This window comes from Macrobrachium nipponense, chromosome 3 (assembly GCF_015104395.2).
Source record: "Macrobrachium nipponense isolate FS-2020 chromosome 3, ASM1510439v2, whole genome shotgun sequence".
NCBI classification, from domain to species: Eukaryota; Metazoa; Arthropoda; class Malacostraca; order Decapoda; family Palaemonidae; genus Macrobrachium; species Macrobrachium nipponense.
The window spans coordinates 12023302-12039380 of NC_087202.1; the positions used below are offsets into that span (position 1 = coordinate 12023302).

At 38.5% G+C, this 16079-nt stretch overlaps 1 protein-coding gene across 1 annotated transcript; it reads left to right on the top strand.

Moving 5' to 3' along the window:
- The first annotated feature begins 6563 nt into the window (after positions 1-6563).
- On the top strand, positions 6564-9635 carry LOC135222328 (trichohyalin-like). The gene has a single exon (XM_064260413.1). It carries the CDS (start codon positions 6564-6566, stop codon positions 9633-9635), a length of 3072 nt encoding a protein of 1023 aa, XP_064116483.1.
- Positions 9636-16079: the final 6444 nt, after the last annotated feature.

Genomic DNA, 16079 nt, shown 5'->3' on the forward strand with positions numbered 1-16079 from the left:
TGCTAGGTAACCAATTGTCACTTTATGTTAAAGAAATGGATGAAGTAATGCATAACAGAATTTGAAACAAAACTTAATAACTTATTTATGGCTAAATCATTCATAATCTCGTGAAAAAGGTGTAACAAAAATCCACAAATATATAGTAAAATAAATTGTATTAATACGAAAAAGATGGAGACAAAGACTACCGAACCTAAACTATATCATTTCAGATTTTCGCTTACTCGGGGAGTAAGCCAATAAACTACTTTGTTGTTGGGGGGGTGGGGGGGTCTGAAAAAGGTGTTTCGCGATCAGTTAAAGGTACAGGTTTTTTAGGATAGGATATTTATGATTTATTTATTAGAATGAATATTGTGCATGTTAAACATTACATAAAAATTATTTCTAAAAAAATATACCGTATCTATTTTAATTTTCGTTGGCGAAACAACGCTCTATTTGACCATAGAGTTTTAGCGCGCGCTCGAGTAAGACGGAGGTCGGATCCTGCCTTGTTATTTACACTCCTTGCTCATTAGTGTATATTCACCTGTTCGTCTTCCTGACTTTCTGAGCTCTGGTGTCCTTCTTCCTCGGAAATCCTCTCTCACAAGGTGTGTTTCCGAGAAGCGCTTAAGTATCAACAAAGAGGAACCACGAGGGGATTCATCCCAATATTGATTTTCGGCTCCGTTGCTCCAATGCTTAGTAGGGGAAGACGTTGTTTGTTTGTCTGATTGTTTATTTTAAAAAAATTTTAATTGAACTTTCCTATTTTTTTTTTTTTTTTTAAGAATTGGTAGGAGGGACTCATTAAATATATCGACTGCTGTTTTCATGTCGTCTTTATCACACTTTGTGAGGTAGATGCCATAATTTGCAATGCCCTTTTTAGTATAGCTTTTCAGCGGATAATTAGATTTACTGTATAAATTTCATTAGTTTTTTTTACGCAATATATACATATACACACACACACATATAGTATAAATTACACAATACACACACACACACCAACACACACACACAACACCACCACATATATATAGTATATATATATATTATATATATATAATATATATATATATGTATATATATATATATATATATATATATATATATATATATAGTGTATAAAACCCCACCATTAAAACACTTTGGTTTTTAAAGCTAAAAACCAAAGAGTGTTTTAATGAACCTTTTATACTTGAGACGTATCCCGTTTTAACAGAAGAATATATATACATACATACATACATACATATATATATATATATATATATATATATATATATATATATATATATATATATATATATATTATATATATAGTACTGCGGGTATGAAATGATAAGTAACTCGATAAATGGTTAAGTTCAATTTCCAAAAGAATTCCAAGCAACGGACGTTATCCATCACACAAACACTGTTACAGTGGAGCCTTAAAGATGCAGATGAGAGTAAAACACCTGTCTCATTTAGTGCCGCTCTACCTGTAATCGTCATTTAGTGCCACTCTACCTGTAACTCTCATTTAGTGCCACTCTACCTGTAATCGTCATTTAGTGCCACTCTACCTGTAACTCTCATTTAGTGCCGCTCTACCTGTAATCATCATTTAGTGCCGCTCTTCCTGTAACTCTCATTTAGTGCCGCTCTACCTGTAATCGTCATTTAGTGCCACTCTACCTGTAACTCTCATTTAGTGCCGCTCTACCTGTAATCGTCATTTAGTGCCGCTCTACCTGTAACTCTCATTTAGTGCCGCTCTACCTGTAACTCTCATTTAGTGCCGCTCTACCAGTAACTGTCATTTAGTGCCACTCGACCTGTAACTGTCATTTAGTGCTGCTCTAACAGTAATTGTCATTTTGTGCCGCTCTACCTGTAACTGTCATTTAGTGTCGCTCTACCTGTAACTTCCATTTAGCGTCGTGTTTGAACAGGTGTCGTTGTAAGAGATGGTTTACGTCCATGACCTAAATAAATGGTTTTAAAAATAGCTTATACAACGCCTACAGGGAATTAACTTAAGGCAGTGATCGTTTATCACCTCCGAGCTTAGAAGATTAAGTATAAACATAAACATAGACTCGAATATTCATGTCTCCATCAACGGGTTTCTTATTATGCAGGTTTTCCAGTTTTTGGTCCAGATGGATTCTCTGAGTAAAATTGCAATGCGTGAGCAATTTTGAAATCAAGATTAGTTTGTAAGAAAAATAGATAATACTAGATTGTTAGTTAGAAACTATATATATATATATATATATATATATATATATATATATATATATATATATATATATATATAATCCCCCCTATATATATATATATAACTAAAACTACACAAATGACAACTCTTACCTGTCGGTAGCAGGCGCCCTCTCTCTGCAAACATTGTCAACTAGGCTAATAAGCTCACATAAATACAAAAATATGCTATTTACGTATTACCCAAAGTAGATGAACATAAAATAGAACAAAATGATTAATGAGTCATGATTTAAAAAACCCAAGTCTGCCCCACAAAGAACTAAATCATCATTCCACTCTCCTGGTTTAGTCTAAGTAATCACTCCAAGTCTCAAATTGTGAACTGCTACATTTTAATTGTCAGGTTTAGAAAATCCCGTTTCTAGAACCGTGATATGGGACCCATCTGTAACAAGACATATATTCATTATATTCCCTACTATACAATGTTAAATAAATGTATACACTTCACCCTTCTCTCTTCTCAAAGGCAACTATTTCTAAGGCATTTAAATATGAGCCATACCTTGAGATGGGCTTTTCCTCAACACCTGGTGTCCTCTCGACCGTCTTTCTTCTTATCTCAAAGGAATGTGTCTTTCTCTTAAGTGCCTTGAACAGCCGGACCTGTTATGCTCCTACAAACGAGTGTACATATCTACCATGCCCCAAGATCGCCCTTTACAACAGCCCGAACAGCCACCAGCCCAAAATGCACACACATCAGGTTCCTTCGTCCAAGGAAGGAAGGCGCTCTCTGGGCGCGCCCTGTTTCCAAGCCAGGGAAGCTGACACAACATGTAATTCACTAACACATCAATATATACCTATAAGATGTGGATATATATATATATTATATATATATATATATATATATATATATATATATATATATATATATATATATATATATATACTAATAAAAGGAGCCCATAAAACACCAAAATGTAGAGAGAAAAGTACTATATTTCAGAGACTGCTGTCTCTCTCTTCAGGTATATGAATGAGAAAAGTTTACAGAAAAGGTGGTATTTATACCAAGAGATTCGTCCACAAGTAAGCCAATTTAGGTCACCCCCGCTGATAATCTTCCTTTAATCTTCTTAAGCGTTGGTTGAATGAACACTGCGTCGACGATGTCCGATGTCCAATTCCCTTTTGAGATGTTCATTACCTGCTTCTCTTTTATTAAGGCCGATTCCATCATTTGACTCTTGTACCGGCAGTTGCTGCTATAAATTACACGTGACATATTCCAGTTTATTCTATGGTTATGTTCATTTATATGATTGAAAATAGCCGAGTTCTGTTGTCCATACCTAACTGACCGTTTGTGTTGTATTAATCTCTGGGGAAGTGATTTACCTGTAAATCCGATGTAAGATTGGTCACAGTCCTGGCATGGGATCTCATATACCCCAGAGTCTTTGGGCGATGTCTTTTGTTTCGTTTCGCACAGAAGAATCAAAGGCTAAAGCAAGAGGACTTAACACCAATTTGATGTGAACTACAAGACCTATTATTATCAAAGGGTACTATATTGGTTAGTGCCGTGATAAGTCACTCAAATGTCGCGGATTCGAGTCTCCTCGAGGTCGATGAAAAAAAATCATTGGCTCTGCATCATGATCAGTTACTGCTGCAGTGTTCGATCTGCGGTGGGAGGTTGAAACCAACATTCTTTGGAAGCTTGAATTTCAAGTCAGTGGCCCCTTTGGTGTGCTTGTTCCATGTGAATAGTTTTCATTTAAAGAAATAATAATCATCATTAAAAATAATAAATCTATTAAAATAATTTCCAATTATATACGTTACTAATCCTGGTGTCATGGCCTTATATGGAAATGACAATTTTCCTTTCTGCCGAATTTATATATTATAGAAACATTTTTTCGCTTTTCCTTCGGGAGACAAGGATCGTAAACAAGACGGGATTTTGTCATATCGCTTTTTTATAGAACAAATGACCAATTCTGACGAAGCAAAAGCTGAAACAAACTCAAAAACGAAATTTGTGCATTTTGAAATATCGGCAGCGGATACCCTTTGCTATCGTGCCGATATTTATAAAGGGAAATGCATACGAACTTTATATGCATTTTTAGCAATTCCTTGCTGCCGTTGCTCCTCTCTCTCTCTCTCTCTCCTCTCCTCCTCTCTCCTCTCTCTCAATCTTATAAAGGGAAACAACATATTTCATAATTTTTAGGCAATTCCTTGCTGCCGTTGCTCTCTCTCTCTCTCTCTCTCCTCTCTCTCTCTCTCTCGTCTTCCTCTCTCTCTCTCTCTCCTCTCTCATATGAAGTTAATTAGATCCATCCTATTGACTTTGAGTCAAGCAAGAGCCTTAATCCCTATGTAATGACACAGCTAAAAGGAATATCCCTGAATTTTTGTTTCGTCAAGTCAAATAATAGAAGTGTTCTAAATTTAAGTCTTGGTTTATCTAAACTCGATGCCTTCATAGTGAAAAAATTTGTAGATAAATACAAACAACAACATTAATATATCCAGTTTTATACATGTATTTGGACTTTGTATAGCAAATCTTTAGTTTCTATTATGGTTAAATCTAAGGTTTTAAATTTATGTTTAAGTTTGTGAACCTGTGATATCCGATAATCCAGGATTATCTCTTTGATCTTTACCTTTCTGGCAATTAACCATCTGGTCTTCTTGATCTTTTTGTTTACCTGATAAGTCTCTTTCCAACTGTATTTCATTCGTTCCTTGACAATGTCTTAATAAAGACCAAAGAGGTCGGATTTCAGCCTATCATTTTTTTCTGTGGAATTCTACTGTGATTTTTTTAAAGACAACACACACACACACACACACACACACACACACATATATATATAATTATAATATATTATATATATATATATATTTATATATATATACATAATATATACATACACACGCATATAAACGTTACTTCAGTAATATAATATGAGCTGGGCAAGAGTAAATGGGACAAATAATCAAGTGTGTGACAGGTTATTTGTGAAAGGATAAATCCCTGATATTTTCAGGGGAATTCGTGAAAACACCAATTCACTTAGGGACACTGACCCTCCCCTTAGGGACTATAGTAGGTTAACATCAACCGTGCATATGATGCCTTGGTCAGTAGTCCCTTACGACACTCCTGATTGGCTGCTGATAAGCCAATCACAATTCTGGAAACTCTCCTTAGTCTCTCGAGAGAATTCACATAGGCAGGTTGTATGTTCCACCTCTCCTGAGGGAACACGTCTTTCAAAAGTATCCCTCATGAGGTGGAATATACTACATCTCGCCTATATGAACTCTCTCGAGAGAGAAACTGAGAGTTTCCAGCCCTGTTGATTGGCTTTATCAACAGCCAATCAGGAGTGTCGTAAGGGACTACTGGCCTAGGCATCATATGCATGGTTGATGTGAATCTACTGTAGTACCTAACACGGCGAAACACACACACACACACACACACACACACACACACACACACATATATATATATATATATATATATATATATATATAATATATATATATATATATATAATTGTAAAGAACAAATGACAGAGTAATAAGATTTACAATATACTATTATTATCATTATTTATTATTATTATTATTATTGTTATTATTATTATTATTATTATTATTATTATTATTATTATTATTATTAATTATTATTATTATTATTATTATAGCCAAAATCTACATCTAGTAGAATTTCAATGAAATAACTTGGTCAGATGACATCTCGTCCTCTTTCAAAACACCTGGATTCTAAAATTAATTAGAAACTGAAATACGGATATTTGAGGATCTCACCCAAAAATACGAATATGAGAATGTACGATTTGAAATAAGCTAAAGATATATATATATATATATATATATATATATATATATATATATATATATATATATATATATATATATATATACAATTTCATTATTATTATTATTAAAAAGGATAACGAAAAACGTAGGATTTCGTGGGAGGCGAAGAAGTGAAGGTGGAAAATTTTCGTTCCGAGGATTCTGCCTCTGACGATGAAGGGCGTCGACCCCTCCATCCTCCAGAGGGACTGATGCAGCCACAGCAACGAAGAAGAAGAAGAAGGATCCTTCGGAACTGAGCCAGGAATCGGAGTTGTTCTTCGGGTCTTCAAGAAGCGCCTCAGGATATTGAGACCTCAGGAGCAGTCAGGAATCGAAGCTGTTCTTCAGATCTTCAAGAAGCGCCGCAGGATCTTGAGTCTTCGTGCCGTGGCAGTTTCAAAAACTAGACATTGAGAAAGCAAACGTATACGTTGACATTCATCATGTTTGAGCTTTATTGCATATTACTTGCGGTATTAGCATTCATCTACGGAGACTTATGCGCTTCAATCAACCAATTGCAGAATTTCTTTTGTTCTCAAGGAGTCAACAGTGGTTTCCGAGTACCTAGTGCTCTTGTTGCTGCTGCTGTTGATTCTCTTGAACCTGAAATTTTGGACCAGCGGAACAGCTTGACGGCGCCATCCTCTGCCTTTGCCAAACCTTGTTTGGTCTTGTTGGCAACCCTGGCGCTTGCTGTTTTCTGGAAATCTGGAATGTTTGGACCGAAAGGTCATGAATTGGATGAATGTCTGGAAAGCGAAAGAACGAATTTGAGCGATGACATGGAAACTGATTTGAGCGATAGTGTGAATGACCTGGAAACTGATTTGAGCGATAGTGAGAATGACATAGAAAATTATTTGAGCGATAGTGAGGATGATAGTGATACCGATATGAGCGAAAGTGAGAATGAACTGGAAGCTGATGCGAGTGAAGTGTCTAGACTAGATGATAGTCTGGACACGGAAGACCTGGAAGATGCTAAAGAAGAACAGGAAAGAGATGTGCTCGAAGTAACTAGACAGGAAGATAGTCTAGATATGGAAGACCTCGAAGGTACTGAAGAAGAACAGGAAAGAGATATGCTCGAAGTATCTAGACTGGAAGACAGTCTAGATATGGAAGATCTGGAAGTGCCTAGCCCGGAAGAGTGTCCCCCCGACATGGAAGAACCTGAGATCCCTGATCAAGAAGAGTCAGATATAGAAAAACAGAGCTTAGCAGAAGCTCTGGAAAAGAGTCAAGTTTACGGAAATAAACTGGAACATCTCTGGAAGCAATCACAGGAGGAGATTGTGCGGCTTCAGAACCAACTTGTGGACCAAGACAAGTTGCTGGAAAAGAGCGCACAGGGTCGAGCAGGACTGAAGAAAGAAATCGAGAACGTCTACCTTGAAAAGGAACATGTTCTGACTGAAAAGCGGCGCCTAGAAGGACATTTGGAACTGGCTATAGATCGAGGAGAGAGGATAGAGAACTTGAATAAAGAACTGAAGGAGAAAACAGAGTCTCTAGAGAGCCAGTTAGAGGCGAATGACGTCTTGCTAAAGAAAAGGGACGAAGAGGAGAGAGAAAAGCAAAATCTCTTCCAACAGGCTTTGGTCGAAAAGGAAGGAGAACTGGAGAGCGCCATAAAGAAAAAAACTGAGCTGGGCCTCAAATTGAAACAAATAGAAGCTTCCAATCAAAAGCTTGCTTCGGAGAAAGAATATTTCGAGTGGCTGATAGAAGGCTACAAGGATGCCGTAGCCCAAAAGAAGAAGGAAGTTGACCACATACAAGAAGTACTCGGACGTAAAGCGACAGAGTCTGGGAAGGACCGAGAAACACTTGAGATCCTTAAATCAGAAAATGTGAGACTCAGGGAGTTAGCAACTGACCTTCAAGACAGAAATTGTGAGCTAGAGAAGAAGCAGGCAGACGAGACCCAGAAAAACTTGATACTAACGGACAAAGTTCAGTCGCTAGAATTACTTTTGGGCCAAAAAGAATCTCAGCTGGTTTCGGCAGCAGAAATTCTAACTGCAGAAAGAGCGAAAACTGAGATTATGGCCGCTGAACTCAAAAAGATGAAGAACTGGGTCTCAGAACTAGGAGTAGAAAATGCAAAGTATAAAGAACAGTTAGAGGAAAAAGAAGCTGAAGTGACTAAAGTGACGAAAGAGTTAGACAATGGAAAGATAACCACCCAAACTCTGGCTGGAGAAGCCCAGGTTATGAAGAACTGGGTTGCAGAGTTAGGAGGAGAGAACGCCAAGCTTCAGGAAAAGGTAGACGAAAACCAAATGCAAATAAATTCACTTAAGAAATCTTTAAGGAGGGAGAAACAGAGGAACAGAACTCTACAGGATGCTCTCCATCATGAGAAGGAAATGTTGAAGGAAGAAAAGAAGAGGGGAAATGAGATGGAAACTTCCCTTAGAACCTTAGAAGTAGAACTCCATAATAGGGACCTCCAAAAAGAAAACTTACTAAACACAGAAAGAAAACTGAGATGTGAAATAGCAGAGAAACTAGGCGTCGCTCTCAATCACAGGAAGGAACTGGAAAGCTTGCTGGAAGAGGCAGAAGAGAAGGTGAGAAAACTTGCAAAAGATTTCGAGGAAGAGGTCCAGAAAAGGGAGGCCCAAAAACTAGATTTCTTGGGCAAAGAACAAAAACTCAAAGGAAAAATGCTAACGTTGGAAAGCAGATTGAAAAATGCTGAAAATCTTCTGATGAAAGAGGAGAGGGAAAATTTACACTTGCAGCAAAGGTTAAAGGAAAAGGACAAAGAAGTAGAGACGCTGAGGAAAGATGAGGAGGACCATCAAGAACAAATGAAGGAGATGGAGGACAAACTGCAAAATCTCTCCAAGGAGAGAAACAGTCTGATCGAAGCAGTCGAAAAACAGTCGAGGGAATGCCACCTTTTAATTGCAGAGAAGGAGAGAGAGAAGAGTGAAATTAGACTGTATTATCAGGAGAGATTGGATCAGAAGGACAGCGAAACGAAGAAGCTGATGGAAGAAAAGGAAGAATATGATAAATTGAAAGAAAATTGGAGGATCAAGGAAGAAAAGATGATCAGGGAACAGCAACGTCTCATGGAGCGTCAAAGAAGACAGGAAGAGGCTCTGAGGGATCAGGATAAATACATGTTAATGACGCTTCTCCATGGCACAGCTCAGAGGAACTTCCATCTGCAACACATTGCACTGCAGCATGGAATTGAACAGGAGCGGCATGATGGAGGGCAAGAAGAAGACCTGTGGATGAGAAGGGAGAAACAATACAGGAAATACTGCGATGCCCTAAGTGACAGGAGCAACTACGGGAAGCAGTGGGAGGTCCTAACTCAGACGTTGACGGACCTCATTCATGAAGAAGAAGGAATCCCGCAAACAACGAACGGGGATTCTAACGAGAACTGTGAAATTTTCGATGGAAACCCAGATGACAAAATGTGTCATCAAAGCAATGACAAGATAGAGCCCCAAAGAGCCGATACTGATGAAGAAAATGTGGGTTGAGTAAGCCAGAAATGACACCCACCAAAAAAGGTCTGTGGGTTGAGTAAGCCAGCAATGACACCCACCAAAAAAGGCCAACAGAAGTGAGTCACAGACTGACTAGATGACTATGGGGCTGAGCGCACATCTTCAGCAGTGTGAGAGGGACCCATGATTCCCCCACACCTTTAAAAGGGGGGCCCCCCACCCCCGAAGGTGTTCATAGTGGTTCCTCTTATGTTGCTTTGGGTGCGGGTTCAGCCCCACAGTCATCAAGCCATTCTGTGGCCCATTTGTGTTTGCCTTTTTGTCTCAGTCAGGACGAGCTCGGTAACTGAGTCTGAGTGAATGACTCGATTCTTTTTGCTGCTGTGGAAAAGGCAACATTTTAACCTAGCCACTGAGTTGGGCTGGCTTACCTGCCAGCCCAATTCAGTGCCGGTCCCAAGCCCGGATAAATAGGGAGGGTTGGAATCATCCGTAAAATATCTGCCAAAAACAATGAGAGAGAGAGAGAGAGAGAGAGAGAGAGAGAGAGAGAGAGAGAGAGAGAGAGAGAATCTGAAGCAGAAAAATCTACCTTTAAAACCATGACATACATTTTCTATAAACTCTGTTAAATGCTACACTTGTTGAAAGATTTGGCCTAAAGTCTACAGTGCCATGCACCTAGCATTTACTTTCTGTTCTTTAAAATATATTTGATATGTTCTAAAGAATAAATACCAAAGAATAGAAGGTAGATGCCAGGGGCAGGGCACTGTAGACTCTAGGCATAATGCTACAAGTAACTCTGACTGTAGCATTTACCTGAGTTTATATCAAAATGCATCACACGATTTTAAAGGGAGATTAGTACAGGTTCACTAAATTAAAGTCTCTCTCTCTCTCTCTCTCTCTCTCTCTCTCAAACTGGTTGTGGGTGAGGGTGGAGGGATGTTGAAGGGTTGTGGGCAAGGGTTTTGACAGTAAAGTTGTGTTTGGAAAGTTGAAGGTGGAGGTTGTGGGTGAAAGGTCATGTAAGGTGCTGAGGGTTGTCAATGGATGGTTGCAGTTAGAGGGTTGAGGATTTAGTTTTGAGGATAGAAGCCTGTAAGTGTAAGGTCGTAGGTAGAGGCCAGGTGGACGACTAAGGGTGGAGAGTTATGAGGATAACTGCGGGTGGAGGATTGTGGGTGGAGACCAGGTGGATGACTGTTAGTACATGGTTGTAAGTGTAGGGTTGTGAGTGTAGGGTTGTAAGTGTAGGGTTGTGAGTGTAGGGTTGTGGGTAGAGACCATGTGGATGACTGTGGGTGGAGGGTTGTGGGTAGAGACCGGGTGGAAGACTGTTGGTGTAGGGGTGTGAGTAGAGACTGGGTGGATGACTGTGGGTGGAGGGTTGTGGTTGGAAGTCTGAATGTGGAGGTTCGTAGGTTTTGTGGGCGTCTGGGGAGGCGATCCCCCATACGGGAAGGCTGGGGGGCCATCCCCCACAAAAAAAAGGTGAGGAGACGTTCCCCAGGTCAACAAACTGGAGATCCCCCACAAAATAATAATAATAATAATAATAATAATAATAATAATAATAATAATAATAATAATAATAATAATAATAATAATAATAATAATAATAATAATAATAATATGTAAGCCAGTGCAACATTCAAATGTAAACCATCAAAGAAATAGTTATCAGCCCAAAGACAAAACTGTGAGAATGAAAAGACTTGAGATATGAATAAGTGTACAACCCAAAAAAACATTGAAGTAAAACAACATAAATGATAATAATCGCCTTAGAAACGGATGTCATCATATGTTCTATTGAACTACGATTAATACATTTAAGTACATTTCCTAATATGCATGAGAGAAAACTGCCAAGTGTATTATGTAAGATTGTCATAAAAGAAGTTAAGTTACAGGCGATTACTTAGTCCACCTAAGAGCACCTCAATGTAGACGAATGTCTTCTCTTCTAGACGATCTCTCTCTCTCTCTCTCTCTCTCTCTCTCTCTCTCTCTCTCTCTCTCTCTCTCTCTCTCTCTCACTTATTTTACCCAATACCAAATTAGGTTGCAATATATTAGTATTATACATACTGCATCTATCTACTGTATATATCAACCCTGTGAATTTATCCAAGCGCTAGAAATGTGTGGTATAATTATCATTGAATATTTCATTCAGGAGTGGACAAAATATCATTATCGTATGCTACACACCAGGCTTCTCCTCTCTTTACTGCCACCCATTCAACAGGAAAGACCTAAGAACGGACACTCTAAGTTCACCAGCGCCATCTATGTACCGTTAAAATGATGACCAGAGTCTCGACGGACTTTTGAACTTGACTGTACGTGCGGGAGATATTTTGTTCTCTTTAAATTCCTTACTTTAATTTTTCCTCTTGCTATTTTTTTATATATAGGGTAAGTTTGTGTTAAATTCCATATACCACCATCATAATGGCATTAAAAAATTATATATGTATATATATATATATATATATATATATATATATATATATATATATATATATATACACATATATATATGAGCATATAAATACAAACATTTGTCCTTGTGTGCGTTATATGTTTGTGTATGTGCGCGTGTAGAGAAACGGTAGACAAAGCTAAGCCAAGTGATCGTGACTTCACCCTCTATCTGTCAGGCAGAGTCTAATCTGCTTAGCCAGATTTAAATATAACTACGGTATTGCGATATACTGAAGGACAAAAATACAACAACGCGGAAATGCTTTCATCAGCTTTTCTAAAAACAAAGTATTTTATACATTTTCCTTTGGTGATATAATTCCTCTACATTGCGGGAAAAAAAAGACCGACATGAAAATAAAAGTATACTTGCAGGAAATGAGATCAAAGAGAAATATGTCCAACCCTTCTGCTTTATGCATCTTTTTTTTATAGGCAATAACACCAGACTGCTGGGGGAAAGAAACATCATAAACTCTAAGGGCCCACCCCTGCATATTTCAATATTAAGCCCCCCTACCCCCCATCCCCGCTCCCCCTAACACAAAACATTTACAAGCCTCCCCATTAAAGGTTAAAGGCTACGAATTTCCTTCCAAGTTCCTCGTTTAGACGAGTCGGTTACGTGCTCGGCTACCACGCTCTGCCATCGCGAAATCAAGAGTAATTTATTTCTGGTGACGGGAATTCATTTCTCGATGTGGTTCGGATCTCACAATAAGCTGCAGGTCCCTTCCTAAATAGCCATTTAGTTAGTAGCCGCGTAAATATATCTATAATCCTTCGGGCCAGCCCTAGGAGAGTTGCTAATCAGCTCAGTGGTCTGGTTGATCTAAGACATTTATATGCTTAACTTCAGTCTCCAAGTTGTGCCCTCTAATCTAAGTTACTATAGTAGATTCACATCAACCGTGCATTTGATGTCTAGGCCAGTCCCTTACGACGCTCCTGATTGGTTGTTGATAAGCCAATCACAGGGCTGGAAACTCTGTCTCTCGAGAGAGTTCACATAGGCAAGATGTAAGTTTCCCCTCTCCTGAGGGATACTTTTGAAAGACGTATTCCCTCAGGAGAGGTGGAACATAGATCCTACCCATATGAACTCTCGAGAAAGACTGAGAGTGTCTAGCCCTGTGATTGGCTTATCAACAGCCAATCAGGAGAATCATAAGGGACTGGCCTAGACATCAAATGCACGGTTGGTGTGACTCGACTATAGTTTCATCAGTAAGACATAAAAAAAATATATAGATTCGATTTATGAACTTATTATTTGCCGAAGAAGAGAGAGAATTTGAAAGTTGAATTTCACACAATAAGAATTCTTGCTTAAAAGGTACTTCAGGCCGAGACGAATATCTCTGAAATTGTAGCTTGGTATTTTGGTAATTAAAAATATACAGCTTCTTAGAAAGACGAACTTAAATGAAAACCAAGCAGTCTTGAATGGCAAGACTGAAGATAAGACGTGGGAATAAGGGCAAAGTGATTGGGCTAAAAAAGTGGAACCAACTACGGTCCTAAGAGACGCTGCAAACACCAGTTATTAATGTTTCGTTTATGAATATTGAAATGTAGCTTCTCTCACCTGCAATCAGTGCAATTAACTGTTGAACACTCCATTGCATGGTTTTACTGAAGACCCTAACTGCTTGTGAGAATGTTTGTAATATGAAGAGATGTAGCAATTTGCAAATCGAATTGAATTAAATATAGAATTTAGGCCAAAGGCCATGCACAGGGACCAATGAGGTCATTCAGCGCTGAAATGGAAACTGACAGTAAAAGGTCTTAAAGGTGTAACAGGAGGAAAACCCCAAAGCAGCTGCATTATGAATCAATTGCTAGGAGAGGCTGGAAAGTAGTAAGATGGAAGATAGAGAATATGAAAGGAGGTACAGTAAAAGGAACCAAAGGGGTTGCGCACGCAGCAAAGAACCTTAATTAAGTAATGCCTACAGTGCATCGCATGACACATGAAGTCCACTGACGGTACTAACCCCCTAAAGGGAGGCAATTTGCAAAGAAACAGGATGTCGGTTAAACATTCACGCCTCATTCCTCATAGTTTATATTTTTTATAATATTTTATACATGCCAATGATTCTCCCTCAAAACCACAACGGCAAAAGCCATCACATTCCTGCAATTCGCACTTCCATCCCAACGCGAGATGACGCAATGTTCGAGCCCAATACAACGGTACGGAAAAGTCAAACGGCCCTTTTAGTCTAGAAGAACGATCATTCTTGGTCTTTTAGTGTCGTTCCCTGTAGGCACTTTATTGTCCTCCCATTCCAGCAGAGTAGAGCCATCATCAATTCCAGGGACATCTGGTGCGATATTGATGGTTGTTATTTGCAGCGGCGGCTGTTACGTTGAGAGGGATCACTGACCAAACAATTGTTCTCCGCGGTAGTGCGTCCTGTCTCGGCTTACGACGGCGTCAACAACCACTTCCCGGTTTGCGAATCTTCGCTCCGTCCAGTTTTGTGACCGAAATGAATGGATGACCTTCATGAGGGATTTTTCATCTTATTTTGCACTGAACGTTTTCCATTTTACTAAACAGTTTTTTTATTTCTTCTTCTTCTTCTTCTTCTTCTTCTTCTTCTTCTTCTTCTTCTTCTTCTTCTATTAAAAATAATGGCAGAATTCACAGAATTGATTTTATACGAAATTCTTTCAATTATCTTTATGATTTGTCTTTCTGGCACGCTGGTATTACTAAGCAGCTGTCCAATATTCATCAATGGACAGCTGCTTATTAATACCAGCGTTCCAGGAAGGCAAATCCTAAGAGAATTGAAAGAATTTTGTATAAAATCAATTCTGTGAATTCTGCCATTATTTTTACTAAAACATGTTTGAAAGAAGGTTTATTTCCAGCATATTATCATTATTATTATTATCATTACTAAAATTATTATTCAGAAGATGAAACCTACGCCGTCGTAAGCCGAGACAAATAAGCAAAGATCTCGCTTATTGAAAAGAAATATATTAATACATTAATTGATAAAAAATGTATTAAAACATATGTACTATATGTATATATATATATATATATATAATATATATATATATATATATATATATATATATCATATATATATATATATATATATATATATATATTATATATATATACAGTAATCCCTCGCTACTTTGTGCCTCAAGTTTCGCGCCCTCAGTGCATCGCGGATTTTTAAAAAATATTCATAAAAAATTCAAAGTTGAGAAAAAATGGCACTGCCGCTAGCAGAAGGCAGAGAGTACATTAGAACAAATCAGGTACAAACATGGGAGATGGGCGCGTAACTCAAAATCCACCTCTCTGATTCGCTGGCCATCTCGGCTCCTGAATCTCGCAAGCTGATTGGCCAAGCCGCCGAGACGCGTTACCCAGCATCTCTCCCTGCAAAGCACCCAGCGAAGGAAGACTACATTCATTATTCTCTCGCACTCATGTCGCTTAAACTTGCCGCGTGAAAGTTTTAGCTGTTCTTTTGTGCTTTTTTTGTGCATAATAGTGCTTGTGACACCCTTGAAAATGGCTCCTGAATGTCCTACACCCTCTACATCCTCTAGTGAACCCAAGAATAAGAGAAAAATGATGATGGTGAACGAGAGAGGGAAATTATTGGACATGCTTAAGGCAGGCAGGAGCTATGCGTCTGTTGCCCGCATGTACGGACTGAATGAATCAATGGTTCGCTACATAAAAAAAGATGAATTAAAAATCTGTAAAACTGCCTCAATAACGTTCTCCAAGGACACTAAGCTCGTTGTGACTCTTTGTAATAAGAGGATTGTGCAAGTGGAGAATGCGTTATCAGTGTGGATAACGGACTGTCGGGAAAAGAAGGTTAGTCTCGATACCAACATCATTCGAACTAAAGCCAAAACCCTTTATGATAGCCTCATTCCTGAAGGGGGATCGAACGAAGAGGACAATGATGGTGATGACGATGAAGATGA

What these genes read in the sequence shown, in the direction of transcription:
- LOC135222328 (XM_064260413.1), top strand. Translation starts at nt 6,564, where the DNA reads ATGTTTGAGCTTTATTGCATATTACTTGCGGTATTAGCATTCATCTAC.